Genomic DNA, 26683 nt, shown 5'->3' on the forward strand with positions numbered 1-26683 from the left:
GCACTTTTTGGTATGTCCTTGAGCTCTCTCAGCGATTCGGTTTTTATCTCCTCAATCGTCGCAAATCTCCGTCCTTTCATGGGTCTCTTCAATCATGGGAACAGGAAAAAGTCGCAGGGCGCCAAATCTGGTGAATACGGTGACTGAGACATGATAATGTCATTCAACAATTCCTGAGCGATGCTCATGCGACGGTTTTTTTTATCAAAATTCAGCAATTTTGGAACGAACTTCGCTACTACACGCTTCATGCCCAAAATTTCCGAAAAAAATTGCAGGACATGTGCCAACCGATATGCCGACAACCTCAGCAACTTCTCTAATTGTGATTCGACGATTCTTTTCAACATTTTCATCGGTTGTTGATGTGCTGGGGCGTCCAGGGCGAGCGTCGTCATTCACATCTTCTCGACCTTCTGTGAAAAGCTTGTACCACTTGTAAACATTTTTTTGATACAGAGTACTCTCACCGTACGCCACTCTCAACATTTCAAGTGTTTTTGAGCACTTAATTCCATTTTTTACACAAAATTTGATTCAAATTCGTTGATCCATTTTTTTCGACAGAAGAAAATCGCCGAACTCGCAAAACACTTGTCTTATTTATGCCTCTAACATACAAACTAAACATGCTATATAGCTACAACTTTGAAAATATGTTCGAGACAAGAGTACCAACATAAAAAAAAAGACAATCGAAATTCGAATGTACGTAGCCCGCGAAATTTGAAAATTCACCTTATTTTTTGAACATACCTCGTAGTGGTCCTTTACTCTGGTTTCTCAACCTCATTGTTACACTCCCAGTTTTAATTTTCGAATTCACTTGAAAATTGGAAATTATATCATTCTTAAAAAGATTTTGTCTTGGAAAACATTATCCGACCTCATCTTGGAATTTAGGAGAATAATTTGGAGACTATAATCTGGATTTATCTGAATAAAAATACGGGAATAAAAGCTCTATTCTACCCTCAATGTATTAAAAAATTGAATTGCATTTTTAACTTAATGAGTTAAGATAACCTACCTAGTTTAAACATGCTTTGTCCAACAGTTTACTCTCTAAACTCATTGGTAATCTCTTTTTTTAAAAGAAATAAAAAAAAATTTACTAACGTTTTTTGAGTAGAATCCTAGCTCACAACAACCAACCAATCACAATCTTGCAATTTATCAAATAAAGTTCTTCCTTTGTAATATATTTGGTTATTGATTTGACCCTCAACTTGCCACTGGCAGATGTATTTCAAAATCGTACTGATCTGTCAATCAACCAAAAGAACAGTTAATAGGTCGTCAACAATCAATAAGTTTTTGAATTATTTAGGCCAGTAAATTGTTTCAACTACACCCTTCCTCAGAGTTGGGCACTGATTAAAAAAACAATTAAATTCCAAATTTAATCGTTAATCAAACTAATTTAATCGTCCACTTTTATGGCTTTTCAACCAATGGTTTAAACCACGTTTTGGCGAGGCCCTTTTCCTAGGAGTCTTCAATTTGTAGACTTGGACTTCTTCACGAGTCTCTAGACGTATGTAGGACCACCGTACACTCACATTTAACCATGTTTACCACTCACTAGACTTAGATAGGACCACCTTACTCTCACATTTAACCATGCTTACCACTCACTAGACTTAGATAGGAACACCTTACACTCACATTTAACCATGTTTACCACTCACTAGACTTATATAGGAACACCTTACACTCACATTTAACCATGTTGGCGACTCACTAGACTTAGATAGGACCACCTTACACTCACATTTAAACATGTTTATCACTCACTAGACTTAGATAGGACCACCTTACACTCACATTCTGTTATTTAAACTGTTAAATTAGTTGGTTGCACTCTCAAAATGTCCTTATTAATTTTTTTATTTAATTTATCTTCGAAAACTTATTGTATAAACTTTTTTATGAATGGTTTTTATTGGGAAAATTCTATTATTTATAAGTATTTTATTCATATTTCTGCCAGTTAGTTACAAATATTCAAAAAAGATTGTGTTTTATTTGAATTAGTTTTTCATTTTCTTACCTGACCTAAACCGTTTACTCCCGCAACAAGAGGCTTTCTGTATGCTTCAACATTCTCCTTTTGAACCGTAAACTATACTAAATTTTTGTAAAAATAATATTAAAATTCAATAATGCAGCTTCTGAAACAGCAATATATACTTTAAATCTTCAAAATTCTGTATTAACTTTAACTGGCTTTTATTTTGTTTTATTAATTTTAAAAAATTGAACTTGGCACTCTCTAATCAAAACAGAGGGAAAAGAAGGTTAGTATTGATTTAAAAACGAAATTTCAATTCTGAATTCTTCTTAGAATATGAAAATATAGATTATTTAAAGTTAATCAATAAAAGTAAATGTTGTAATAATACTACTACTAATGACAATAATAGACACTAATAAAGGAAGAAATTTGACACAAGAATGTGAGAATATGCTGTGGATTTGGGAGCGAAAAGTGTTGCGGAAAATCTACGGCCCGATGTACATTGACGGTGAATGGAGGCTCCGAAAGAAAGAAGAACTCAAGAAACTATACGGAGAACCCGGCATAGTTTCTTGTATCAAAAAAGGCAGGCTGAGGTGGCTCGACAATGGTGAACGGATGCCCCATCACCGAGTTCCTAGTAAAGTACTATATGGACATCCGGGGGGCGCAAGACATAGAGGTCGTCCCAGAATAAGATGGTTAGATGACGTAGAAAGAGATCTGCGAAAGGTGGGTGTTAGAAGATAGCGCCTAAAAGTCGATGACAGGGAAGAGTTGCACTCTCTCTTGAATGCGGTCCAGGTCCTACTATAGGACTGTAGCACCATGGGAAGAAGAATAAAGAAGAAATAGGACACAGTATTTCCATGCGGAGATACCAGGTTCAAATCCAGCTGTTGGCTCTTAGAGTTTCTCTTCCTAAGAGTTTCTTACAGCTCAAAATCCGGAGATGGACAGTATTGTCTGTCCAGAGACCGTAAATGCACTATAAAAACCTATCCTGGAAAAACCATGTTTCCCAAATCTCTCGTCGTTCCATCCATATCCTTAAGCAGTTTAATAGTTCCCGTCACCTTTTTCCAATTAAGACCCGGCAACTCCTAGTTTCCTCTCTTATATTCCCCCATTACGACTATGGTTGTTTAGTGTATGGCGGCCTTTCTGGTGATATTGAAGCTAAGCTTAAGCGCCTCATGAACTGCTTCATAAGATTTATTTTCAGCATTTCCAGAGACTCTCGCATTTCGCACTGCTACGATGAGTTGAAGTGGCTTTTTCCTGTCTATCGCCGCCAATATTTTTTGGCTTCTTTCCTATTTCAAGTCATCCAGTCTCAAAGGCTTTCCTATATTTTTCAACTCCTTAAGTTTAAATCCTCCATCCATTCCTGTAACACTAGATCTCGCTCATCTGATCTCTATATTCCCTCTCACCGTACCTCATCCTTTGACAAGTCCTTCCTCATACGTGCTACCTCTCTCTGGAACTCCTTGCCTTCATCTGTCCGCCATGCTCCTACCCTATCCATCTTTAAATCCCGTCTATTCAGTTATCTACTTTCTATTCAGCTTCCTCCGAAATTCTAATTGTTTTAATTTATTTCCTTAATTTCTGCTGTTTTATTATTTTATTTTTACTTTCATTTTCACTTATTATATTTTCACTTTTGTAAATATTTATTTATTTAATTTCTCTATAATCACAGGCCAAACTGTTAAGGCCTCTATTTGTTCCTGTATTTATTCTTAGGGGACAATTGTCCCAGGATAATAAATTTCTTTTCTATTTCTATTTCTATTTCTATAAAAAAAAGTTGGAACACAAACGTTGACTCGCCTTAAATTGAAAAAAAGAACTACATGGCTCATGTAAATGCATTGGTAACAATAAACAAGTAAAAAAATATAATTAAGTAAAATAAAATATGATTAATGTTTTCATCAGTTTTGTTACTATTTACACCCAAGTTACTGCTAAAAAAAAAAAAAAACTCAATGTCAGAAATATGACTTATCATAGTAGCTTGCTCAATCAGCAGAAAAAGAAAAGAAAAACGAGATTTTAAAAGAAGGAATGAAAGAACGGTAGATGATGATCATCTAGACGTGTTCAAGAAGTACATCTTGTCAACGGAAAAATGGACCCTCAATTTTTTACTTCACTACCAAACAGGTTTTTTGTTGCTGACTAGTTATTTAGTTCATCTCTACAGAAATATGGCAAAGAATTTCTTTCGCTAGAACGGAAAGACATATCTCTTATCATTTGTTAATATTATATTTTCCATTAGTAAGCAAACAGTAAAGAAAATTTGTAAAAATTATTAATAAAATTATGTGAGGAGTAAATTAATAATTAGTGAATACCGCAACTCTAAATCATTAGAATAAAATTTAGATAATTTTGTGTTTTTTAACATTGCATCTATAATGTTAATTTTATTACTGATTATTTAATTCTAAAGTGTTTATTTAATCCGAACAGAGAGATAGAATTATTTCTGGGTATTATACGTAATTTTTCAAGCCCACAACTAGTCAAATATTTGTATTAATTAATAATTTCATAGAAGGACGTTCGTGGTCCTAAAATACCTTAGGTTTCAACTCGACACTAGACCAACATGGGCTCCACACATAGCTGTTAAAAGTAAGACATGCCTATATAACCCTTAGTAAGCTCTATTCTCTAATTAATGGACATACCTCACTGAAACCACAAAATTATGATAGAAGATTGAAAAATATACCTCTACTTTACATACTCCAGTCAGGGTGGAGGCTATTAAAAACTTTAAATATTATAAAACCAAGTTCTATGCAACGCTTTGAGTGCATCTCAATTCGTGAGCAATTAACAAGTTCATTAATTAGAAATACCACTGATAAAATATTTTTTAGATAGGATGATCCGAAATTTATAGATGTTGGAATATACTACCGACTGGGACCGCCATCTTACAATTGGAAGCCAAACTAAACAATTATCACAAGAAATATTTGAGACATACGCCCATTTATAAACTTAAAATAATCAAATACGAGGGGGTACCCAAAAAAACCGGAATTATTTTTTAAAAGCTATTTATTTACAAATTTTTTACAGAACAACCTTATCCCCTTCAAAATACTCTCCATTTCAACTAATACATTTGTCCCACCGGTGCTTCCACTGTTCGAAACATTTTTTGTAGTCATCTTTAGAAATGGCTGACAGCTCCTTCTTCGTTTTTTTCTTGACCTCTTCAATGTTGTCAAATCGGTGACCTTTCATGCCCTTTTTCATGCGTGGAAATAAGAAAAAGTCGCACGGAGCCAGGTCAGGCGAGTAAGGTGCGTGGGGCAGCGGAACCATGCCATTTTTAGCCAAAAACTGTGTAACAGAGATGGCTGTGTGTGCAGGTGCATTGTCGTGGTGGAAGAACCAGTCTCCTGTTTGCCACAAATCGGGTCTTTTTTGGCGAACACTATTGCGCAATCTTTTCAAAACTTCCAAATACAAGGTTTGATTGACGGTCTGACCTGGGGGTCAAACTCTGAATGGACTACGCCTTTAGCATCAAAAAAGCAAATCAGCATTGTTTTGATGTTTGACTTGACTTGACGACATTTTTTTGGTCGGGGTGAAGATGACGTTTCCATTGGCTCGACTGTTGCTTTGTTTCTGGGTCATAACCATAGCACCATGACTCATCACCAGTAATGATGACCTTTGACAGAAAGTCTGGATCAGTTTCAAGTTGTTGTTTCAAAGCACGACATGTTTCAACTCGATGTTCTTTTTGATTGTCAGTCAGAACTCGAGGAACAAACTTGGCAGCAACCCTTTTCATCCCCAAATATTCCGTTAAAATTCGCTGAACCGAGCTCCAAGATAACCCACTACTCTCTGACAGTTGATCAATTGTCTGTCGACGGTCTGTGAACACCAGCTCTCGAATTTTTTCAACATTTTCGTCGATTCGGGCAGTTGATGGACGTCCAGAACGAGGTTTGTCATCAATCGACATGTCGCCATTTTTAAACCGAGTAAACCACTCGTATACTTGAGTTTTTCCCATAGCGTCATCTTTGTAAGCTGTTTTCAACATTAAAACACTTTCAGCAGCATTTTTGCCGAGTAGAAAACAAAATTTCAGAGCTGCACGTTGTTCACTTAAACTTGCCATCATAAAAAACGAAAAAAGAACAAAACAGCGCTGGTAAAAACAATCACTGCAGATGAACAGAACAAGCCAGGCAGACAACATAGGCAGGACTGAACTGGCAAGGAATTGCGCTATACACGTCTAGCGGCAGAAATGCGTACTACATAAGCTCCATGCGCGGCAACGCAATTCCGGTTATTTTTGGGTACCCCCTCGTATTAATATTTTTTTTTATTTTGTATTACAGAAAAATAACTTCTTAACAAATAATAATTATTTCTTTTGCTCTCAAATAATTTCATTGTGTTATTTACTCTTTTACTCATATTAGGCTACAAGATGTGATATTTTCTCTTAATTGTCGCCAAGAACTTTAGCATTAACTGAGATTTTTATGAATTGTGCTCCTTTGTTTAATGCAGTTTTGTCCTTTGAAGTTTCAATTCTTAAATAAAGTAAAAAGAAGAAGTTGATCGAAGTGAATATGCTGAACTGTAAAAAAATTCTAAAATCTTAGAACGAAAGGCTATTAAAAGAAAACGAAATCCTTCAATTTAAAATTATTTTTAAATTAAAACAATAGAAGTACTGACTGCTGGGCTATTCAGTACCAAAATTGGAAGATTGAAAGCCACTTGGCCTGACGTAACCCGTCAACAGTGATATGTGATGGAGTTTTAACCTCTACATCACCGTCAGTTTTAATCACAAATACACCTAAATAATTTCAGTGAATTTCTAGGCTAATTTAATTCTTCTTGTCCAACTTATAGAATTAAACAACTGCGTGAGTATAATAGCTGGGGATAAAACCTGCAAAAATAACTTCAAAATGTACAAAAAAAACCTCTGTATTAACAAAAATTTATAACATGGGATTGTGGCATTGTGAACTGGGCCTAAGTTCACAGCACTCGGTTAATAATAGTTCATACTAAGCCAAGTTTTTGTTTTGGTTTTAATCTCATCTTTGCTTTATTCAAACAGAAATCTTTTTAGAGATTACTTTTAATTTTCTTTATTGTTTTACCAAGTAAAAAGTTTCTTTCGTTGAATCTTTTAAATCAATCCTCGTTTCTATTTCTATGAATCAGCAAATATTTTTTACTTTCTGTTACCAGTCTACGGTCAGAATACCTTCCATCCTACAAAAAAAAAATTTCGTTTAACCTTCTCTTACAATCCTATCCGATCGACCTCTGGCTTTAGATGCAGAAGTGAGTTATTACAACTAAGAACGCTGACGTGCCTACTGGGCAACATTCTAGGACCCATCCTTTACAATTTACTACATGAAGATACCTCAAAACTCTAAAGACAATCTGCGCGATGATACTACCCTTTTATTTTCCCTTTTATATAAGAAGTAATTGAGCTTACTGAAGCTTAGTTCAAAAATGGGGAATTAAACTGAACACTGTTAAATGCTGTACTTGTAAATTTCACTTTATAAAAACAGATTTGCCAAACACTTACTTACACGAGTTAGGTACTTAGGGCTCTATGTAGACTGCCGTCTAACGTGGAATTCTCTCATAAGACTTAAAAGTCATAAACGTAAAGACTACGTTAAGGACTACTCAGGAGATCCATTGAGATTTAAACCCTTTATACAACAAACTTTACAAAAGTATTGCTTCGATCACTACAGATTTCTGGAGCACAATTTTAGGGCTCCTCTGTACATTCCAACATTTAACCTATACAATTCTTCCAAAGTCCTTCGAAGAATTGTAAAAGCACCTTACTTTGCCTCCAATCTGGCCCTTCATCCTGATCTTAGGTGTCCTTACGTCAATGAAGTTACCCGTTTCCCAAATTTCCAAACTGATACAGTGAATCCTCTCACTATACGAGGGTCGTTTGAAAAGTCCGTGCAAAAATAAAAACTACTTAATTTTTTGGGGTAAACCTTTTTTATTTTTCAACATAGTCTCCTTTTAGGCTTATACATTTCGTCCAACGCTGCTCTAGTTTGTTGATCCCTTCCGAATAATAGGATTTGTCCAAGTCTGAAAAATAGCCATTCGTTTCTGCAATCACCTCCTCGTTTGAATAAAATCTTTTTCCCGCCAGCCATTTCTTCATATTGGGTAACAAATAGTAGTCCGAGGGAGCCAAGTCTGGAGAATAGGGGGAATGTGAAACGAGTTGGAACCCTATTTCCATTAATTTTGCGACCACAACTGCTGAGGTGTGAGCTGGTGCGTTGTCGTGATGGAAAAGGACTTTTTTGTGGGCCAATCGTGGGCGTTTTTCTTGCAGCTCGGTTTTCAAATGGTCCAATAACGATGAATAATATGCACCTGTAATAGTTTTACCCTTTTCCAGATAGTCGATGAGGATTATTCCTTGCGAATCCCAAAAGACAGTCGCCATAATCTTTCCGGCCGAAGGAACGGTCTTCGCCTTTTTTGGCGCAGATTCCCCCTTGGTAACCCATTGTTTAGATTGTTCTTTGGTCTCAGGAGTGTAGTGATGTATCCATGTTTCATCCACAGTGACGAAACGACGCTTAAAGTCCTGCGGATTCTTCTGGAACAGCTGCAAACCGTCCTTGCAACACTTCACACGATTTCGTTTTTGGTCAAGCGTGAGCAATCGCGGCACCCATCTTGCGGATAGCTTTGTCATGTCCAAATGTTGATGCAAAATATTATGTACCCGTTCATTCGAGATGCCCACAGCACTAGCAATCTCACGCACCTTCACTCTTCTGTCATCCATCACCATATCATGGATTTTATCAATGATTTCTGGAGTAGTAACCTCAACAGGCCGTCCAGAACGTTCAGCGTCACTTGTGCCCATATGGCCACTCCGAAAATTTTGAAACCACTTATAAACTGTTCTAATCGAAGGTGCAGAGTCACCATAATGTTTATCAAGCTTCTCTTTAGTCTCCTCAGGCGTTTTGCCTTTCATAAAGTAGTGTTTAATCAACACACGAAATTCTTTTTCGTCCATTTTTTGAAAATCACTCGACTTCCTCGATTCAAACGAATGCCAAACACAAAGAAATAGACCGATCTGGCTGAAACTTGGTGTGTGTTCTTCCAAGAGATGCTACTAACTAAACATAACCTCGATACGCGCCAATGGTGCTATCTTTCTGACTTTGCACAGACTTTTCAAACGACCCTCGTATTCTGCAACCTCTTCGCTTCGCAGCCTCTTTTTGCCAGGATAAGGTTATAATGAAGTCTATGATTATTGTATCTATTTTAGCTATTCTAAGTGATAGAATGTAACGTTGGGTAATTTTTTCTGCTCCTTTTGTAGTTTCTTTTCCAATTCTTTTGGAAATTAAACCTTTATTGTTTACTATATGAGGGGCATCATTACGTTATGAACTTTCTAATCGGAAAAAGATGAAAAGAAGGGGGTTTTATGCGATCAATATGATTTTTGGCGTTTTTACGATGGTTATTTCATATATTTATCTAATAATTATTTTAGAATTACCGCTTGAGCTGAACTCTTGTTTTCAAAGTCTTTTTTAATTATATGAGCGCTAGTTTATCTCAAGGAATTCTCTTGGTTGTGGGGCCTGAGCTAGCTCTATGACACAATTTGTATTATTTATTATGTATGTACACTTTTGCTAATGTATTTAGACTGGATAGTTACAATTAAAGAAAAAAACAATATTGAGATTATAAAAAACGTCTTATTTCAAACAACCCTAATAGCAAACGCATAGATTAAGTTAAATCTAGTATTGAAGATTGCAATATTTCTTCTATCCAGAAGTGAATGTAATAAGATAAGAAGTTTTGAAAGCGCTACAATTTCTAGCGTCAAAAAAACATGGCTCCTTAGAGTCTGTTTTTATAAAATTTAATTTAGGTTCTCTTTGAATTGAAAATTTGATTGAATTTTTTTTTAAATAAAGTTAAATTATATGTTTGCATCTACGAATTCTGATGTTGACATTAAAATTAAAATTTTTAACTTTTATACTTTTTTTAATACTTACTGCTGAAACAACTATTGAAAACTCCCTATTTATAATTAAATAACCTTCTCTTTTTGTTATTATCAAATTTTTTTTTGGAGGCTGATTTTCGTTTTTCACAATCTAATGATCAGATAAAGCAATTTAGCGTGATATATTGCATCAAAGAAATTAATGAAACGGCTAAAATATCTGAACAAGGAAACTTTGATGAAACATTTGGGTTTGCTTTATATAGCTGGCCAGCTTGATGGAGAAGCCGAAAATTGATAGTAAAGTTCACTAATTGTTAAATAATAGGTCAGGAGGAGTGGTTAGGCGGTAACTGCCGTTTTAATTAATGATAATTTTCAATATAAGTTATTGAACCATGGTTCTACGGTTGCTATGGAATAAATAAATCACTTAATAATTCAACAGCGGACCAATAACTACTGAGTGTTGTTTTCTATTTATATCAGTTCCTAAAATAATATCTCATATCATGATGTGGGACTGTTTTTTTTTTTTAAACCCATCCATTCATATTGGGAGGAGATTCTAACAGACGCCCCAGTTGTACAAAATCCAAACGCTGACATTTATTTATTAAAAGCGATTCAACATAACAACTTGTACTTTTTAAATGGCCTATCACCAACTTGAACAATTTTAATCAAATATATAAAACTGCTTTTAATAACGAATTCACTCATTTTTAAAACAGGAACTGTTTAATATGAAGAGGCAGATTCTAAAATTAGTTCGAACAAAACATTTACTACGTAAAATGTAAATGACAGGAATTACTTTTAAAGTCAATATATTTTATATCTCAAATGAATAACAAATGTACTTTCCTGTTGTTTTTGTATTTAAAAGTGGCGTTTGTTCCAAAAAGTTGTTTGATCCAAGCTTGACTATGTTCCTTTAACGTGTTTGTTCCCTTAAAAACCTATTTCTTTCTTCTGGAAGACCAAATCAGTATAAATGAAGAGAGATAGTAAAAGACGTTGATAACGGGTTGAATAAAAAATTGTATTGGAGACAACTGAAGGATTGATTTACTGATTCTTGTTTGTATGATTATCGCTAGATTCTACCACACTCCATGAAAATAACCTTGAGAATAAAGAATAAATGTTAATCGAGGAACAAGAGCATTTAGTTTGTTCCTAAGTTTGCTTTTATCTTTCCGAATCAAAGTACGACTTCTTTTTCTTTTGTTCATATTTGTCTCAGAACAATATTATTTAGAATTTTTGACATTCTTTGAGACATATAACAGATTTCTTGTTGTTTTACCTAAGATAAGATTAATTGGCACGTCAACTAAAAGTATTTAGTATGATTCAAAACTAGCTCTTGGATATGTCCCTTTAAAATGATCAGTCAATCAGATAATTTTTTTTTTTTTTTAAACCATGACTGTGTCATTGATCTGAAATTTGTTTAGATTTTTAAAAATAATTCACTAAACAATTTTGTTACCTCCAAATCCTGGTCTAACACTATTGTCGTAACCTCTGAGTAGGTTATCTAGTAGCTCCGAAACATTACGATGGTGATTTCTTTCAAAGCCCAAAGTTCCTCTGCAAAACAAATAAATTTAAATCACAAAATATAATATTTCTGTTACGAATAATAGCAACAGTTTATTATTATTATTATTATTATTTTTAAAAATAATTTTTGAGTGGTAACAAAAAATTACTACGTTATCGTCAAATTTCTTGATGCTATATGATCCATTTATTACACTGCACTTCTGAGAGAAATTTAAGTATTATTTTGGGTCTGGCTTAGAAATTTTGATCGTTCAGTTTTAACCAGAAGCTGAGATAGAAACAAAACATTTCCGCTTCCTCCGATTTCGTCGTTTCTTTAAATATTCTTCTCTTTCTTTCATCCACTTCTCTTTCTTCGCAAACATACAAAATAATTTAAAATGTTCTCTCCCCGCACCAGTTACCAAAATAGCTATTTCCTTTTTCTTATTTACTTTATCCTGAGTTAAATAAAGGAAAACTGGAAAACCAAATAAATTAAATTTTAATCCTAGACTTACTGAAATCTATTATCTTGGGATTAGAATTTTTTTAAATCTGTAAAAAAAAAAAATTATTTTTTTATTCGTAGTTTATTTAATATCTCAATTCTAGAGCACTTTCTCGTGAAACTTTTGCATGCAAAAATTACTAAAAAAATCAATTAATGCAAAAGGTGTGTTATTATTAGGGAACGGATTCGTATGTATTTACATATTTTTTTCTAGGCAATTTACAGACGTTTTTTCAACTAGAAGTATTCATACTGACACTTTTTAAGCCGTTTGAGTCTACTTTTATTTCACATATTTCCACATATTTGGATGTTATCGCATATTTATACATATTTGATTAAAATAAATAAATATTTCTACATATTTAATCAAAATATGTCCATATTTTTTCATATTTTTCATTTTGGGCATATTTTCATAATTGGGAGGTGGTTGACAGGAACTGTGAACCACAGACTGTAGGGCTGTGAATCACAGTGGTTATTGTAATTTACACAGAATGCTGCTAAACAGTGACGGGCACTTGTTAGTTCTTTAAAGTTGTCTGTTCTTTCAGCTCGTTCGTTGAAGTGTCCAATTCATTTCGTTCGGTCACTTAGTGTATTCTTTTCTGACAATTGCGTATTTCTTGCACAAGCCATTAACAAACTTGAGTCCCAAAATGTTCGACTGACAGAAAACGTGTCTAACGTTAAAAAAGACATCGAAAAGGTGGAAGGAATACCTGGGAATAAGAGAGATCAGATCAGATCAAAACTGTTAGAAGTACTGAGCAAGAACAAAGGATGGGAGACCATCTGCCAGATTTCTGATATTATCAGTGGAACAGAAGTCACCTCAGAACATCGTGTACCCTTTACAACCAACGAGATAACTTCTTTCAGCAAGGCACCTATAACATCTGTAGATGTTGAACGATCTTTTAGTCGTTACAAGTCCATCTTACGCCCAGATCGTCGTCACTTTACGTTCCAACATTTGAAATTTCATGTGGTTGCAAACAATTTCGAAGAGTGAAGTTTTCAAAATTGAAAATGTAACACATCTTTTAATAAATAGTAAAAATGTTCTTTGTTGTATAAATCATTATAACTTGTAAAAACAAATTATTTTGTTCCTAATAAATTATTATAAATTGTAAAAATGTTCTTTTCTTGTATAAATAATTATAACTTGCCCCCCCAAAAAAATCCATTTTCATAAAAAAAAAATGTCCATTTTACTTAAATATTCCAGAAAATATTTTAAGAAAATCACATATTTTCCACATAATTGACGAAAATAAATGCATATTTTAATTAAATATTTCGCATTTTTAAATACATAAAAATCCGTTCCTTAGTTATTATATATTAATTTAATTTATAAATATGTAAAATTTGATCAGTAGGTAAGTGTGTAAAATGTATATTTCATCAAAACGTTTACTTTAACAGTTTCATTGATTATTCATATCGATTCATATTGTATCAGTTAATTCATCATTTCATCTTTTTTTAATGCAATAGCAAATATTTGTATTTCTAATATATCGGATCTTTATATTTATTTGTTAAATCTGGCGTAATGATACATATTTATTTTTTAAATTTTTCAAGAAATTAAGTAACACTCATTAACAGAATGTTTGGTGTAAGTTAAAGAAGATTTACTTTCTTTTATTCAAAAAACTGCAATTAATCTATAAATAGTTATGTATGATACATCAAACTGTATTTAACTAATAACACATTTTACTGAATGACCAATATTAATGTAAGGTTTAAGACCCGTTATGATCATCAGAATGAATCCACTTTTACGTAAAAAGTCTCAGCTATTTTAAAAATTACTTCCATTTTAAAATGTTTGGTTGTTTTAGGTTGGAATACTCTTTAATTATTAAAAATTACTACTTAAAGTCTACTTAAATAAGGAAATATGAAATGAAAGCTTAGAAATATAATCATTATAAGTAATAATAGCAAAACACACAGCTCCTTTCTCAACACAAAAGCCACTCTCAAGCTGTTAGGTTGGTTAAGATTGTTCTTAGTTGGGGCAGTACTCTCTTCACTGTTTAGGATCCAATCGCCAACAAAGCCCTGACCCCTCCATCTGGCTTGCAATGACGGGACACAACCAAGTCCTTGGTTGAACATGGGGCTTCAATTAATATGGCTGTGTAGTAGTAAAGACTGTCAGTAACTTACACAGAGAGCAAACCTAGTGTACTAGTTCTTCTGGTTCATTGAAAGCAGATAATCTCGTCACTCGGACACTCACGAAATCTCTCTACCACCCTCTAGTCTCTTTAGATTTAACTTCTAATGGAGGAAATCGTCTAAGTGCTTCACACAGAATTATCGCAGGAAGTTCACATTTGGTACTCACCACAGCATCTGGCAAGAAGAATTTGGTAAATAACCATTAACCAGAATAGCCTCTTTAATGAATTAATTTTTTTTTGCTATCCCCCATTTTGCTATTTTGTATTCATTACTTCTTTTCGGAAACGATCATGGGTTCTAAATATGACTGTGGTACCTGGGTCTCCTTTTTTTATACCCACAGCACTACCAATAGAGATGGGCAGGAATCTCCGAACGTTCAGCTGATCAGCTCTTACGAGGGTCGTTTGAAAAGTCCGTGCAAAAATAAAAACTACTTAATTTTTTGGGGTAAACCTTTTTTATTTTTCAACATAGTCTCCTTTTAGGCTTATACACTTCGTCCAACGCTGCTCTAGTTTGTTGATCCCTTCCGAATAATAGGATTTGTCCAAGTCTGAAAAATAGCCATTCGTTTCTGCAATCACCTCCTCGTTTGAATAAAATCTTTTTCCCGCCAGCCATTTCTTCATATTGGGGAACAAATAGTAGTCCGAGGGAGCCAAGTCTGGAGAATAGGGGGGATGTGAAACGAGTTGGAACCCTATTTCCATTAATTTTGCGACCACAACTGCTGAGGTGTGAGCTGGTGCGTTGTCGTGATGGAAAAGGACTTTTTTGTGGGCCAATCGTGGGCGTTTTTCTTGCACCTCGGTTTTCAAACGGTCCAATAACGGTGAATAATATGCACCTGTAATAGTTTTACCCTTTTCCAGATAGTCGATGAGGATTATTCCTTGCGAATCCCAAAAGACAGTCGCCATAATCTTTCCGGCCGAAGGAACGGTCTTCGCCTTTTCTGGCGCAGATCCCCCCTTGGTAACCCATTGTTTAGATTGTTCTTTGGTCTCAGGAGTGTAGTGATGTATCCATGTTTCATCCACAGTGACGAAACGACGCTTAAGGTCCTGCGGATTCTTCTGGAACAGCTGCAAACCGTCCTTGCAACACTTCACACGATTTCGTTTTTGGTCAAGCGTGAGCAATCGCGGCACCCATCTTGCGGATAGCTTTGTCATGTCCAAATGTTGATGCAAAATATTATGTACCCGTTCATTCGAGATGCCCACAGCACTAGTAATCTCACGCACCTTCACTCTTCTGTCATCCATCATCATATCATGGATTTTATCAATGATTTCTGGAGTAGTAACCTCAACAGGGCGTCCAGAACGTTCAGCGTCACTTGTGCCCATATGGCCACTCCGAAAATTTTGAAACCACTTATAAACTGTTCTAATCGAAGGTGCAGAGTCACCATAATGTTTATCAAGCTTCTCTTTAGTCCCCTGAGGCGTTTTGCCTTTCATAAAGTAGTGTTTAATCAACACACGAAATTCTTTTTCGTCCATTTTTTGAAAATCACTCGACTTCCTCGATTCAAACGAATGCCAAACACAAAGAAATAGACCGATCTGGCTGAAACTTGGTGTGTGTTCTTCCAAGAGATGCTACTAACTAAACATAACCTCGATACGCGCCAGTAGTGCTATCTCTCTGACTTTGCACGGACTTTTCAAACGACCCTCGTATGTAGGCCATGGGTAATAATGCAAAGAAACAGGCTGAAATAGAGGGTAAGGAAGGCAGTTTTTTGATGGAAATTATGTATTCCGTAAGCCTATTTAACAATAAACTTTCAATAAAGTGAACCAGTTACCTTTTCAAATGAAATTTGAAATAAAGAAGATTTTACATAAAAAGAAACATGTAAAGAGATATATAAAGAAATGTTCTATATTTTAACTGTTGAGGGAAGGTCCGTTAAGTAAAAACCGACTACTTCTGGCGGTGTAGAGACGAACATTAAGAAATTGTAAGCAACATTCCGTTATTATTCATGTTGATTATGGGAAGTCTTTCAAAGATATTTGCACTTTCTCTTCTGCCTAAATTAAAAGCTTAACATTCAAAAAGCTCCAAATCGCTTTCCTTGTTGATGAAAAAGTATTCATTTTACATTAGAATCTTTCTTTATAGAAGCATGGAACAAATATTCTTGATTTGATTCATTTTTGGATACTGTTATTAGCATTAATCATATAGTAATATTTTATGCTAAATCAAATATTATTAAATTATTATTGGAGGTTCTAAATTGTTCTATTAGATCAGTTATTGTGAATAACATCTTATTTAATAGATACAGGGTGTGGCTATTAAATAACGAGACTATTGCTGTAAAACATTTTATTTTAAATTTTTACATAAATAGTTATTATCACCTTCAATATACACCCCTCCCCTATCCCTACAACGCTCCATGCGAATTCACCATTGTTCGAAACCGTGCTGGAAGTCTTTTTCTGTCAGCTCCTGCATGACGCGTGCCGCTTTTTCTTTCACAGCTTCAACGGACTGAAATCGTGTCCCTTTTAATGCAGATTTGACTTTGGGAAACAGATAAAAGTCACATGGGGCTAGGTCAGGCGAATAAGGCGGATGGCCAAAAACTGGGATGTTGTACTTGGCTAGAAACTGTTCTTGACAGACAATGCAGCGTGAGCCATCGACTTGATCTTCCACAAATCGGGTTTGACACTCTTTCACGGAGTTGAGCAAGCACCTCACGGTAGTAGTAATGTTGATTAATTATAATCGATATTTTCTTCCGTTTTGGACGTGGAAGGGCGTCCCAGGCGGTTATCATCTCCGACGTCTTCTCGGCCATCTTGGAAACGCTTGAACCACTCAAAAACTTGCGCACGTGATAAACATTCATCGCCATAAACCTCTTTTAAAAAAAGATAAGTTTCAGTAGCGGTTTTACCCGGTTTCATGACAATTCGTTGCTCTACAACATTGTGCAGTATCATGTTTTCGGCAAAACGAAACTAACACCTCTTATACAAAAGGACGGTTCCAGTCAGACCGATTTCTCTACAGACACGTGAGACGCTGCAATCGAAAGAGAAGGCTTTACGCTGCACAGCTGTCGGTCGTTAGGATTTGGCGCATGCATAGTTTTTCTGTAGCAGCATCAGTCTCGTTATTAATAAGCCACTCCTCGTATTCTTGCGCACGTAACTTGCTAAGGAGTCTAGAACCGGAACAGTGTTAACCTTCAAAAAGTGAAATAAAATAAGCTACATTCCTCTCACAAGTCTAAGATATCAGCCTCTATCGAAGATTCAAACACTAGAAGTAAGCCCCATTACATGATAAGTAATTGCTCTTAAACGCTAAAACTTTTAAGAATGCCACTTTATAATACTATTTTCGAAAAGACAAGGGCAATAAGACTGATGTAAAGAGAGACTAATACAAAGATCCATGAATCGTTATATTTGTAAGACAAGGAAATGTAATTAATACGTAGCTCTGATTGTGGTGGTTTACATTGTGATACTTGTTTACTAGAAGTAGATCAAACGATGATGCCTTAGGTGATAAAGAGACTCCATACCATCTCCTTCAACAAGTCTGTAACTATGTCTAAGCTTTTGTAACTATAGTCTTTGCAATGCAAACCTATGCAGAAAACTAGTAAGCTGCTTCATTAGCCAGCTTTACCAGTATTCCTGCCAAGGAATTTATTTCTCAAATATGCTAGATCAAAATGCAGCAATGAAATTATCGAACTTGTCAATATAAATTTTACTACAAGTCAGTTGTGTGAGTTTTGGTAATTTGTAACAAAAAATATTGCGAAAATTCAGGCCACTCTACCCATTATTAAAGTACCTAAATTTTGCTGAAACTTTAATTTTGTGCTGAAAAAAAAAAAAACGTCATTAGGGTGGTAAAGTTACCTGTCTTTAAGGTTTTTATTAATTCCTGAAAAATTCAAGGATTAACAGGGATTCTCAAGTGAGATGAATAATTTTTATAGGTTTTAATGTATGAATTTTAAATACCCAGCGTAACGGTAAGAATTTTCAGGCTAAAAATGATAAATAAACCTTACATTTAACAAAAATCTCAATTTAAAAAAAAATTATGAAACTAACAAAATATTTCAATGAGATCTTAATACTTAAGTTGAACTAGAAACCTGGTTAGCAAGCAATTGAATATTCCACTTAGAATAATACGTTTTTACCCACTAGGGTGAAGGGACCAGTAATTGACTGGGCACCAGTAATTGACATACCAGAAATAAACTGGTATTATTTATAAGGGATATGAGCCGTTTTTAGTGGTGATTCTTTCAATTTCGTTATTGAGAAGCCTTTGGGCAGCAGTTCCAGAAAAATATTAATTATTGGAAGGTTCCTTGGTATCAGTGGAAGGTTATTTGTGTTAAAAGTTCAAAATCAAGGAAAAAACAAGCCGTTGCTAAGGAGGATTGATAAGAAAATAATTTTTCTTTTTTCTTATTTTTCGTTTATTTGTTCATATATTTGTGTGGTTATCAATGTTCTGTTATAATTAGTATTACTTGTAGATTTCATTTATGTAGTTTTTTTTTTAATTATAAGAAGCATTGAGGATTAAAATGGGGCTGTCAATCACTGGTCCTTGAAACGGCAATCTGCCCAGTAATTGACGTGTAGGTCAATTACTAGTCCTACAGCTTTTTTTTTTGAAACCAGTGATTGACTTCCTGGGAAAATGATAAGATAGGTTGATAAATTTTATTATAATTAAAAATTCAATACATTGTAAAATAAAATCATTGATAAAAAATATCGGCAACATAAAATAAATAGTAAAACTTCCAACAAAGTATGTTTAAATTAATGAATTAGCAAATGTACGCCTTATTTCAAGAGGGCATGCAGAATGATTATTCTGTAGAGAACAACAATGTATGAACAACAAACTGGAATAGTCGTGATCGCCGAACAGCTTCCGAGGCCTACGTGACTAATAAAAACGACGCCCACGTAACGGAGTTGGAAAATCTCTCATTCTCCCTCAGTTTTGGGTCCTAGCCACATGACAAAGAAGAAATGGCTAAACCATAGAATTCCATCAAAGAAAACGGCCAGAGGAAAAATGAAGCTCCCTCAAGAGAAGTACCAGGTGCGAAATCAATCATACGTGGAGAGTTGGTGACTTTGTGATATTTGTGATGTTACCGGTAGGACAGTTGTGTAAGGGTTGATCGTCAAAAGCTACATAAAAAAGAGTAACGTTGAAAAAATATTAGATTATTTAGGTTTGCCTATTTAAAAACTGATTGTAATTAATTATGAATAAGACCGATTTTTGTTATAAATCCAATTGAAAAAGTGATTTAGGAGATTTAAGTGATTTATTTAGATTTAAAAGTAATTTTGAATGCATACCTTATGTCGTTTCATGAATATATTTGTATGTCAATTACTGGTCCCACCCCATGTCAAACACTGGTTCCACCGAAAATTCGGTATGTCAATCAGCGGGACATTGACATACTTCCAAAAAAAATCATTTTTGGTTGACATTAAGATCGAATTTACTGCTTTTAAAATATTAATAAAATAAAATACATCCTACTGGAGCGGTACAATTTTATAACCTACACCTGGAGCCAAAATAACGGAAGTTATTCTATCTTAAACTCGAATTTTTTCTTAAGCAGTCAATTACTGGTCCCTTCACCCTAATTGCTAAATGTTCTGACAATGTAATCACCATTAAAATTAACAATTTAGATATACAAAAGATAAACAGGATAAGTATTAATTCCCATAGCATCGATGAATAATCGATTTTAATTTACTGTGCATTCAAAATGCCATTTCTATAAATACGTGATTCAACTTGTCAAACTTGGATTAACACTCAATCTAAGGTATCAGATTAAGCCCTTGTTTCCTTAATTTAATTTCATATCCATTATAGGAAAGACAGTAAGTTTATAACCTTGTTCATGTCAAGCAGATTGCAAGGTTTAGGTTAAAGAAATTAATATTAAATAGTTATTGCATAAACTATAAAATATCAAGAATAAATCTTGCACTTTTAATTTTTAAAATTTCCCAAATTCTTTTCTTGGTTTTACTGAAGCACTCATTAACTGATGAAATATAAATTGGTGGACCATTAAAATTGGTGAGTGCAGATAACTTATTTGATCGATAAAACAGTCAGAAGCGACATCTACATCATTTGTTGAAAATATGCATTAATTTTAGAAAGATCTTTCTCCGCCAGAATCTCTTTGTTCTAATTTTTTTGCCAAAATTTAACATTTAAAAGTTTTTCTTTATTTAAAAATAAATAACATTCTAAGTTTGATAAATATCGTTAGAGAAATTTTAGAAAATAATATGAAACTTATTGATTGTCGTCCTTCTCGATTAACTGATTATTCTGGCTATATCTATAGTATTATTTAATAATATGTTGCTGGCAAAACGGTTTATCACTATGTGGTGGTACTTTAGTGGGATGCTTAAGGTTGCATTACCACTTGACGCCATTTTTTGAGTGCATCCTTAAAAAAAAAAACCCACTACTATTGGCTCCAGGTGCTTTTCCTACAACATCTTGTCGTTAGAAGTGTTAGAAGGAGGCCTCTGTTCTTTCACCCCATCTTTCGCGTCACAAAAAAAGGTGAGTCTGTCTCCTCCATCTGAAGTTACATGTCCTGAAAAATACGAAAATGGGGCGTCCAAGTCTGATTGCTTCTCCAACGTCTTCACCTCACCTCCTCATGGAAATCCCCCGTTATACGAGGGTCGTTTGAAAAGACCGTGCAAAAATAAAAACTACTTAATTTTTTGGGGTAAACCTTTTTTATTTTTCAACATAGTCTCCTTTTAGGCTTATACACTTCGTCCAACGCTGCTCTAGTTTGTTGATTCCTTCCGAATAATAGGATTTGTCCAAGTCTGAAAAATAGCCATTCGTTTCTGCAATCACCTCCTCGTTTGAATAAAATCTTTTTCCCGCCAGCCATTTCTTCATATTGGGGAACAAATAGTAGTCCGAGGGAGCCAAGTCTGGAGAATAGGGGGGATGTGAAACGAGTTGGAACCCTATTTCCATTAATTTTGCGACTACAACTGCTGAGGTGTGAGCTGGTGCGTTGTCGAGATGGAAAAGAACTTTTTTGTGGGCCAATCGTGGGCGTTTTTCTTGCAGCTCGGTTTTCAAACGGTCCAATAACGATGAATAATATGCAACTGTAATAGTTTTACCATTTTCCAGATAGTCGATGAGGATTATTCCTTGCGAATCCCAAAAGACAGTCGCCATAATCTTTCCGGCCGAAGGAACGGTCTTCGCCTTTTTTGGCGCAGATTCCCCTTTGGTAACCCATTGTTTAGATTGTTCTTTGGTCTCAGGAGTGTAGTGATGTATCCATGTTTCATCCACAGTGATGAAACGACGCTTAAAGTCCTGCGGATTCTTCTGGAACAGCTGCAAACCGTCCTTGCAACACTTCACACGATTTCGTTTTTGGTCAAGCGTGAGCAATCGCGGCACCCATCTTGCGGATAGCTTTGTCATGTCCAAATGTTGATGCAAAATATTATGTACCCGTTCATTCGAGATGCCCTCAGCACTAGCAATCTCACGCACCTTCACTCTTCTGTCATCCATCACCATATCATGGATTTTATCAATGATTTCTGGAGTAGTAACCTCAACAAGGCGTCCAGAACGTTCAGCGTCACTTGTGCCCATATGGCCACTCCGAAAATTTTGAAACCACTTATAAACTGTTCTAATCGAAGGTGCAGAGTCACCATAATGTTTATCAAGCTTCTCTTTAGTCTCCTCAGGCGTTTTGCCTTTCATAAAGTAGTGTTTAATCAACACACGAAATTCTTTTTCGTCCATTTTTTGAAAATCACTCGACTTCCTCGATTCAAACGAATGCCAAACACAAAGAAATAGACCGATCTGGCTGAAACTTGGTGTGTGTTCTTCCAAGAGATGCTACTAACTAAACATAACCTCGATACGCGCCAGTAGTGCTATCTCTCTGACTTTGCACGGACTTTTCAAACGACCCTCGTAAGTACATGGCTGCGCCTATGTCAGCTTTAGAAACATTTCTGACTAATCTTATGACAGGTTAGTGCAAATGTCAGAACGATTAGCCATTTATTGTCAAAGGTAAGCAAGTGTACTCAGTTGAACTCACTGTCCCCTATGTCCACCACATTTTAGGCACTTAGCCGAAAAAATAAAATAAAGAAGTATACCGAACTTTCTGAGGAAATCATTAGAGCCTAGCAAGTGGAGGCTGTGTAAGAGATGTAAAGACTTATTTTAGTTACTTCGAATACAGGTCTAAATCCAAAACACTACATGGTTCTTTAAAGAAGCCGGAATTATTAGTTATTTCAGGAAATGAGCATTCTGGAAAGATACCGCTTGGTATTAAAAAAAAAATAACCTACATTATAAGCTGCAAAATTGAGCGAGAAAAATAATGAAAAGCAGATATATATACAAAGTTAGGCGACGAAATTAAGAAGTGGATAATATAGAAGATAAATATAGTACTTGTCAACCACTGGATTTAACGAACGAGCTGCAAAAAGGTGTGCAGACAGTAGGATTGAAAAAAAGAACATCAAGATGCAAAAACCGCAATTTTAAATATATTGTTTTAAAAGAATAAATGAAAGAGTTTGGTTTAATTCCGTACCTGCTTGCAAAAATTAAATAAATAATGTCAATCTAATATTAATAAATGTCTATATTAAAGCGAGAGAATAAATTTTATTTTTTCACCCAATGATTATTCAGAAAATACTTCTAATAAAAGTTGAAAACTTGCCACATTTATACCAGGATTTAGGTAATATTATGACATTCTACATTTCAAGCAGAATCAAATAATCCCAAAGGATAAAAAGAAAAAAAAGTCATTAATTTAGTTGCTTTAATTAAATAAAGAGAAAGCTAATTCAGCAACTAAGTTATTTATTTTTTTTGTTAATAGAGGACCATGGGTTGTAACTAAATACTTTCATAAATGTAATTAGCGAACACTCTAGGAACAGCTAAATATCTGTTTGGACAATTAGGAGAGCAATGTTTTTTGCTCTACATATGAGTTGCAACGAGGGTGCTTCTGTTTCATTCTTCTATTTACTTTTGTAGTACATCATTTAACAACTAGAGAGCAGGTCAATTCTTTAATTCTTTAAAAAGATAAATATTATATTTTTTATTTGCAGGATATTTTTTTGTTGGAAAAAAAACGGAATATGTAACATTCTTTAAACATTTACAGCCTGAATCAAAGCATTTTTCACTTTATTTACTTAGGAATTATTCTGTGGGTTGTTTTATAATCTTTCCTGGACTAGAAATGAGAAGTTTTAAGTGGTTTTTGCAGTTGTAGTTAATGAAAAGATCCATCTTTATACGGCTTTAATTAAAATGTAATACTCGAGTTTCCTAAAACAACTATTAACTTTTCCCTTCCTATGCGGGTAACCGACAAGATCTACCAAAGCTGCCAGCTCTTTTTTAATTTACTAGAGTAATACGTCAAAGAACAATCTCATTGTTGGGAAATTCAATAACTCACTTATATTCGTTTGAAATATGGATTTAAGATGTTTGTTTAGTGAAAATTGAAATGAGTGGAGAACACATCATCCTCCTGAGTTCTTTTTTTTTTTAAATTAGAACAAACAAAGAAATTTTTTTAAAATTACCTTGCCACAGCAAAAGAAGAATTTCACGATTGTGCCAAAATTTTGGAAGTTGTAATTCTTTTGCTCGTAGTGTTTATAAATGAATTATGTAATTTCCTTCACTAGGCAGCGTGACCCCGTGTCTTGCTATACGCTGAACGGTTCTTTTGCTGGTTAGAGTATCGTCAGTAAAGGATTTGGGCATCACGTTCAACTAACAAATTGGATTTTTATGGAGCACATGAATAGGACCAGAAGCAAATCTCTACAAATGCTTGGGTTTGTATTATATTTAGGAATACGAGGAATTTCTCTGAAAAGCCATGTTCTTATATCACATTATATAAATCTCTTGTAAGACCCCCATCTTGAATATGGTTCATTAATTTGGAGTCCGTTTTGCAAGGTACATATGACTTCTATTGAGGCTTTTCAGTACAAGTTCTTTCGGTGGTTGGCTTGCCGTTTGAAAATCCCTAAAGAAACCCTTATCTATTCCGATCTACTCTCAATATTCCTCCACTTGTCACCAGAAGAGTTTATTATGATCTCTCTTTCCTCTGCAATTCTTCTCCATTCTCAAATAGATTGTCCTTACCTTCTTTCTCTAATTTCTTTTAATATCTCATCCCATACAACACGACATTCTTCTCCTTTCAATGTACCGAACTGCAAACTAATTACGTTGTTTACTCCCTTATCTTTCGTATGATGCGGACAGCCAATCATTTTAACTCAGATTTCTTTGGCACAAATATACAAAATTTTATAAATAAAGCCAGATGACAACCATTTCTTTGAGTTATTTTTATTGTATAAATATGTATAATAACCTCTAAAAGGTAAAATAAAATGCTAAAGCTTAATTATAAACCTAAATTATAGACAGAACTATTTGTATTATTAATGTTATTAATATTGTATTTTTAAAAAGTGACCTGAGGGCGTGCTTGAGAGTGGTCAGCATCACTAAAAAGATGCAGAAACGCATTTCCATCTTATTGCACGCTCCAAAAGATTCCAAATGTTTATTACCAGTAATACGAAGCCTTCCACCACGGGCGTTTTTTAATGATACAGTACTAATTTGAATTGTTATCTACAGGAGGCATAATAGGCCCTCTTGTGGCCTAAGTGGACATTCATTTTTTGTTATAAAATGGTCGCTTAAAGTAACCATATACAAATATAATACATGCTTAATCATTCTTACTTACCTTGCCTTAGTCTGTTTAGTTGATGGTGTATTAGCTGGAAGCAGTAATATATATTCTTGTATAATGCAGAAGCTGAGCAATAATTTCATTTAGCCACCTGGAACAAGAATATAAAGATTACTTTATTAATGCTGAAGAAATGAAAATATCTAATTAATTCATTATTCTCATTAATATAAAACATATTTTCTAAAAAAAGAAAAAATTAACTTATGAAGAAGCTCATAAATATTTTTACTGAAGTAATCTTAGCAATTATTTTTGTGAATTCTGAAAAGTATATTGTATGTCCAAGGATTAGTAATAATTACAAACTCATTAATATGCAAGGACTTTAAAATTCTCAGGTGTGATGATGAATAATTTTAAGTACTTATATCTTGAGATAATCTATTAATCTGATCTCTCTCTCTCGCTTGCACATAACAAACATATACCATCCTTTCAAGTACGATATCGAAAAGCTTATGCTTGATATACAGAACTTTCTTCTTGAGAGAACTTTGCACATTATGTCCGCAGTAATGCACGTTGAAAAAGTTTTAATCCATCTACTTATTGGGGAGAATGTAACATGATTTCACTTCCTGTTGCAAATGGTAGTTTACAACTTCGAAGAGTATATTACCAGTAGAGTATATACATTACATAGAAGCAATCATAAGAACCATTTAATGACCATACAAATCTTGCCTGAACGCAATTAATGGTGGTGCCTTTTATTTTGGAAAAACAAATAAAGAGTTCTGGAATTTTTAAACAAAAACGCCCACAAATTTAAGTTTCGCCGATCAATGAACAGTTGACTAAGGCAGAAATCGATAGCTAACAAACTTAACTGTAAATTTCATATAATCATAACTCGCACCAAAGGCGACGTTAATCAAGTTAGTAATACATGTTAGCTTGAAGATAATGGGATAGCTCCACTTGAGTCCCGCGTATGAATATTTATTTGTTAAAAACATGTTAATAGTAAATTATAAAGTTGCGTATCACATTTACATTCACTTAATTAGACGTTAAAACTTGCCTAAAAAATTAGCGTTTTACCTAATACTTTTACTTTACCTAATGCTCAGAAACCCCTCCACCGATCAGTTAAGGTTGCACCTATTTTATTATATAATAATGTTTTCAGTCTGCTACTTGAATTCAATTCTTCAAAATTATGAATTTTTAAGCCAAATTTTACAAACTTGAAGTACAAAGCTGTTCCACTGAAATCTTCTCTCATCAAAAACATTTCTTTTTGAGCTACTCTGCGACAGTCACACAAACAAAAAAAATTGTTATAAATAAATAACTGTAATTTTTAATTTTAATTCATCCTCAACCTTGTGAAACATTCAAAAGTTTATGATCGTTGAAATATCTATGTCAAATCCTAAT

At 34.3% G+C, this 26683-nt stretch overlaps 1 protein-coding gene across 2 annotated transcripts in view; it reads right to left on the reverse strand.

Annotated features, from left to right (window-relative positions):
* Nucleotides 1-26683, reverse strand: part of Grd (gamma-aminobutyric acid type A receptor subunit Grd) — a 198760-nt gene that overhangs the window by 42597 nt on the left and 129480 nt on the right. For both annotated transcript variants that reach the window (XM_074141930.1, XM_074141931.1), the window contains exons 2-3: nt 25292-25388; nt 11599-11699 (exon numbers count right to left, since the gene is read on the reverse strand). In XM_074141930.1, coding sequence (XP_073998031.1) covers nt 11599-11699; nt 25292-25380 — 190 coding nt within the window. In that variant the 5' untranslated portion in view covers nt 25381-25388. The remainder of the gene's footprint in view (nt 1-11598; nt 11700-25291; nt 25389-26683) is intronic.

The sequence above is a fragment of the Rhodnius prolixus genome, unplaced genomic scaffold (genome assembly GCF_049639745.1).
Source record: "Rhodnius prolixus isolate KJV_2025 unplaced genomic scaffold, Rpr scaffold_6, whole genome shotgun sequence".
Lineage (NCBI taxonomy): Eukaryota > Metazoa > Arthropoda > Insecta > Hemiptera > Reduviidae > Rhodnius > Rhodnius prolixus.